General features: G+C 45.2%; 1 protein-coding gene across 1 annotated transcript in view; it reads right to left on the bottom strand.

Moving 5' to 3' along the window:
- Positions 1 to 1,760: 1,760 nt before the first annotated feature.
- VIT (vitrin) overlaps positions 1,761 to 6,000 on the bottom strand; it is a 98,522-nt gene continuing 94,282 nt past the window's right edge. The window contains exons 14-15 of the mRNA XM_090280211.1: positions 5,391 to 5,904; positions 1,761 to 2,317 (exon numbers count right to left, since the gene is read on the bottom strand). Of these exons, the coding sequence (XP_090136337.1) occupies positions 2,139 to 2,317; positions 5,391 to 5,904 (693 nt within the window). The 3' untranslated portion in view covers positions 1,761 to 2,138. The remainder of the gene's footprint in view (positions 2,318 to 5,390; positions 5,905 to 6,000) is intronic.

Below are 6,000 nucleotides of genomic sequence, written 5' to 3'. Positions count from 1 at the left end.
CTCTCATCCCACGGATTTTAGGCCTGGAATGGGGATAGGTCTGTTCTTTGCCCCCATGTCTCTTCTAAGCTCCCTTTCTTCCTCCCTCAAAGCACCCCACTCCCTTGAAGGTCTAGCCTCAGCCCTCTATCCCTGTCACCTTCTCTCATTTGCTGAATATACCAGAGCTAGGCTCCCTATTTCTTTCTCCATCCTGACTCCTGTCCCCATATTTGATGACTTGAACATCCCCATGGACAATTCGGATGACACTGTTGCCTCTGAGCACCTAGCCACCTCATATCTGATGATATTTTCCTCCACATGCAAACATTTATTGACAACATAGAGACAATGGGTCCATTTGAGGAGGTTCCATTTGTCTTCAAAATTATAATTTCTATAACTAAGGGTGACTATATAACTTATTTCCCAAACAGGGACAGTTTTGTGAATGGAAGTATATTATTTTTAGAAATACTTGCTTATTGATGACAAATTGGTTTTTATACTAAGGCCCCTATAAAATAATGATATTCTAAAACTATTTTCTAAAAGAAAAATTTTCTTAAAAATATTAAATTACTTTTGCATGTACATTGAAGTGACATTGAAAAAAACTCCTTTATATTGATTATCTACACATTTAAAAATATAGGCAGAATAATTGTTCCAAGTACTTAGTTTCTTAGCTGAATTGGTAACTAATAGTGTGTCTCTGGCACCTTTACAAAGAATTTCCTTTTTGGAAATATTTTTTAGATTTTGAAGTTTTTGAACATATTTTTTTGCAATTGCCTTTAAAGTTGAATTTATGGTTAATAACTTTGAAATTGCTGACACTTTTAATTGATTCTTCTCTGTAGCCTATATTGTAAATTGATGATACACTACTCTCCAGGTACTGAGAGATTTGTTAAGCTTTATGCAAATTCTGCTAAATGGATGATAACTTTAATTCAGAAATTTTAATGTAAATCTTTCATCCCAGCTATTTACGCAGGTACTATCTTTTTGCCTCCATGCAGAGTAACATTTTTCAACACACATTTTTACAAAACGTAACTTGTCAAATGTCATCTCTGCTTGCGATTCTTTTGAAGGTTTCCTGGTTGCACATGATTTTACATCCTAACACATGAGACCTTGGCAGAAGCTGGAAGCAAAGAAGTGGAGTTTGACCAAACCTATCCCAACTTATTTTAATGCTACCATTAATTATTATAGCTAGTTAACAAATGAAAAAATCCAGTAGGATGCCAAGCCGGATGGAACCCAGAACAGGCACAAACAGGGGCTGTCTCAGGAAATAGCTGTAACACTGACTACTCAGAGGTGTCTCAGCAGTTCTCAATTCTCGCAGCATTTCAGCATCACCAGAGAGCTCTTCTAACACGCCAGTGTCCAGGCTCCTTTTCTGGAGACTCGGGTTTCAGAGGTGTTGGGATGGGGACTGGGAACTAGCATTTTAGTCTTCAAGTGATTCTAATACACAGCATGGGCTGAGGGTGTCTGGACAGCTTAATGTACCACTTTTAAGCCAGATCAACCTGGTTCTCCAGGGCTCTTCCCCAACTGGTTCTAAAGCTCAAAGTTGTGGGAACACAGTTTCTGTGCACCGCATGCGTGGGTGTATCGTCACCTTTGTCCAGGAGTGAGTGCACAGCAAATTCTCTGGGGAAGGAGAAGAGCAGAGGGAGGCCCTGCCACAAATTCTGTGACCACGAACCATGACACAAAATGATCACGTGTAGTCAGTATTGAATAAAGCAATTCTTGTATTGTCATGACGAAAATGAAACTTGTTGAGGGTTACAGAGTTGTAATGAGAAGTAAAAAATATTTTTTAAAACCTCACAAAAGCTGTGGTTAAGCCTGTCATAAGTGCTGTATTCTACTCTGAACAGTTATTTTGAAAACAATTGTCAAAATGTAAAACCCTCGACACCCTCAAAAGGATGTATCATTTTGGCTTACTCTACAAATTTATGCTCATCATCTCTAACTCCACGTTTTGAAGTATGAAAAACCCACACTGACAAAGAACCATAACAACACAGCGTTTCTCAAGCCCTGCGTGCCTTGCTGCCCCTGTATGCCCACAAAGCACTGGGGTTGTCCCGGAGTCATCAGAAAAGCAGCATTTGCCTGTTCTGAATTCAGTTCCGAGGCTGTGAGTTGAACTCTGTGCAAATGTTCTGGATGACTTTGGGGACCAATCTGTAGAGGCTGTCAAACTCATCCACAAAGAAGGCGTGGTCCTTGGCAGGGTGAGTAGCGATGACTTCCAGCTCGTCCTGTGCTGCCCAGGCAATGCCTATTGCATAGGTGATCACTCCTGTGAGGACAAAGTTTCAGTGAAGAAAATGTGCCCAAGAAGAGGTACCGCCAATGAATCCTTGCTTTCCTGTCGCTCTGCTGGCTATTGTGTTTGAATGCAACCACATTCAAAATCAGAAATGTGCCCCAAAGCATCAACATCTGTTATATGCCAACAGTAACAAAATTGATATAGTTGCTATCTCATAGGAGTTTATAATCATTTGAGGGCACAAAACAGACAAGACCAGAATTTCATATTCATGAGCAGCAGAGGGGATATTTTGGGACAAGTGAAACTTGGTGCCATGCAGATCGATCATACCACATGGCACCCTGCTCCACCTGTGTGTAGAACCAAATTAAATTTTAAAGAGTCTTAAATGCATCAAAGAGTCTTAAATGCATCAAAGAGTCAGTTCAAGATCGTTTTCACTAAAATGGCATTGCCTCACTCCAGGCTTGCTGGAGGGTGACTTTACAAGCCATAAACTCCAAGCTCATTCCCAGCGCAGGAACGTCGCACAGGGAGCCGCATCTGCTCCATCACGTGAAGAAAGCGTTTCAAGACAAGCGAATGGCCAACAATGTTGAACGCTGCAGGGAGGCCATGTAAGATGACAGCAGAAAGGTGTTCATTGGATTTAGAAAAGACAAAGTCAAGGCGTTAGTAGCCTGGAGAGAGCAATTTCAGGGGAGGAGATGCTAAAGAAACCAAATGAACGGCCGGGAGTTGAGAGTGAAAAAGGAACGAGACTAGGGACAGCACAGATAACTAGCCCTTTCAGAAGTGTGGCTGTAAAGAGGAAGGGGCAGGTTGTGCTTGGAGCAGAACACGGAGTCAAAGAAAATTGTTTTATATTTTAGGAAGGAAGAGACTTGAGGGATGTCTAGATGCAAATGGGAAAGAATATGGTAGGATTAAAGGGGTGGGACTCTAACACCGAGCAACATGCCCCAGGGAGAAGAGGACAGATTCAGAGATGAGGCATCTCGTCGGCAGCCGTCCGTCTCGAGAGACGATGGTGTAGCTTCTTAAGAGTCTATCTGCACCGCCGAGAATGGCGGCATCTATTCTCAGTGGAAAAAGAGGGAGACTGCCTGGTGTATGGTTCTTGATTGGGGCCGGGGGCAGCAGGTCAGCGGGTACATGACCTTACTCTACCAAAGCCTATTCCCACGACACCTTCAGGCTGGCCAGAGTTGGGTGAGCAAGATGGTCACAGAAAAGAGAGCAGAGCCCAGGTATGACCTTTCTGCCCAGCTGCCTACAGTGTCTCTGTTTCCATGTCACTATCTCCAGAGCCTTCTGGTTGCTCTGTCCTGCTGATTAAAGAGCCATCCACACCTCACGTGGTTCTGGGCTAAGCTGCTTTGCAATTGTGGCTCATTAAACTGCATTTAAGCTGCCTGTCTCTTTTCTTCCTTCCCCATTGTCTTCTGTGAATATTCCACATTGGGAACAGCCAACATTGGGCTTTAAAATGCTGGCAAGTGGCAGAGGATCAGCTTTGCTGTAGAACAGGTCTGGCTTGGACTGACAAAGCCCTCATTTCTGCTCAAAGAAGAAAAGGCTGCTCTGCCTTCAAATAAAGATGAGACAAACGGTGTTAGAAATTTAGGTTTTCAGATCCTTGGGCCCACCCTTGTTGCAGAGAACCTTGAACTGGCATTCAATGACAGATGTTCACCCAGCCTTGGCGTGGGCGCTCCCAAGGACGCAGTTTTCATTGCCCCTGTCAGCTGTATCTACTGGGCCTAGTTCTTTAGAGCTGCCAGAATATGACAGTCCTCCTCGTTCCCAGGACATCTCCCTGAGTGTGCACTTCTAAGGAGGAGATGGCCAAGGACACCCTCTGGGTGAGGCCCAATGGAGGTACATATAGAAACATAAGTGAGAGTGAGGCTGAGCAGGAGCTGGGGACAGGTGTTTGGAGAAAGCAGGAGAGCCCTGGACCTGTAGTCAAGAGCTGGCCCCCTTGGCTCTGTCCACACACTTTGGAGCTTTGGGCAAGGTTGCTTCTGAGCCATCTTCACCCTGCTGACATGAGCCCAAGGGACACTGTGCCTGCTGACACGTGGGCCATCTGCCGTTCTGCCAGCCTGAGTGTGCTCCGCGGGGGCAAATCATAGGAGGACTCTGCCCGTCCTGGTGTCTGGTTACTTTGGTTTCCAGAAGTCAGAATTGCTGGTTCATTTAAAGGCTTTTTTATTTTTACCCCTCCTTGTTTCAGGAAAGATTAAAAGCAGCTTTAAAGAAGACTGAAGATCCTGCAAACTCATACAAACTAAGAAGAAAGAAAACAAGTGAAAACAGCCCCTGCAATGAGTGAGTCCTGTTTACTCATCCTTCTCTGTGGGTCTTTGCTGTTCACTGACCACTTGGTTTACTTTTATTATCATCATTACTGTTATTTCTATCACAGGGTTTTCTTCAGGTTGTTTGTACTTTTATGATATTTTACGAACCTTTTCAGAATGATGATTATACATAGATTCTGTGAAACAGAAATGTGACTGATTTTCTAAACATTTACAGAAATACTTTGTTCATTTTTCATGGTTTTAAACTTTCTGTGGCCATCGTACAAACTTTTTATATGGAAATATCTCTTTACATATTTTGAAAGGAAATTTCTTTGTGGTCTTCCCTAAACCCCCAATAGCTAGTTAGCAGTTGCTTACAAAAATAGTACTTTTCTTTTAAAGCGTTCATGTTATTCAAATGTCTAACACAATTTGGTGTCTTCAATAAAGATTAAAGTAATGAGTCAAATCCCTTTTTCATGTGTCACACCTTCCTGTGCAGTGACCAGGGGCACAGGACGTAAAGGAGAGGCCGATGGTCCGCAGCCTTGGGTTTGCTGTGACACTGGGAGCTGCCTCTGTGCTCCCTGCCTTTCTCCTTCGTCACCGTGCAGAGGGGCCTGCAGTGTCTACTCCTCCACCCCACCACCCTCCTTATGGTTTTGAACATTCTGTGAAGTGGTAGACAAAAGCCACGCATAGACACACAGCCCCTTCCTCCTCCCACCGGCCCACCCAGCCACCAGAGATGCTCAGCACCAGACTGGTCAGTAAGACCAGCTTACCCTTGTGATGGGCAGCCATGGCCGGTATTCGGATGTCATCGTAGGACCTCCCATCAGTGATGAGGATCATTAACTTCCTCTTGTTGGGCTTGGACTTCTTGAAGAGCTGTTCCAGGGCATAGTTGATGGCGGCTCCTGTGCTGGTCCCACCACTCCAGTAGCCCACCCTCTTGATGGCGGTGAGGATGTCAAGCTTGGTGTTGTACGTGTCAAACCCAAACTCCAGCCGCTGCTCGTAGGTGTATTGCACAGCCCCGATGCGTGTGTCTGTCTCTGAGATCTCGAACTCCTTGCTGAGGTTGGCCACAAACTGGAGAACTGTGCGGAAGTTGCCCGTCCCCACGCTGCTGGAGCCGTCGATGACAAAGCCGACATCAGCCGAGTTGAAGCAGGTCTTGCTGCAGGCCAGCCGGTCGGTGTCACAGACCCGCTTCACCAGGGGCTGCACCGTCTTGTGGAGACTGAACCAGCTCTGCACACTGAGTGAGTAGAAGCCATTTGTTCTGCACACAGCCTGGAAGACAGAGGTGGGGGGATACCTGCCGGGTCAGAGGTCCAATTATCCAGTCTGTCATGATTACCCTCGACCACCAGGGCAGGGCCACAGGCA

The sequence above is a fragment of the Furipterus horrens genome, unplaced genomic scaffold (genome assembly GCF_987537825.1).
Source record: "Furipterus horrens unplaced genomic scaffold, mFurHor1.1.pri manual_scaffold_6, whole genome shotgun sequence".
NCBI lineage: Eukaryota > Metazoa > Chordata > Mammalia > Chiroptera > Furipteridae > Furipterus > Furipterus horrens.
The sequence above is the reverse complement of the archived record's forward strand: the minus strand, read 5'-3'. Positions and strand labels throughout refer to the sequence as shown.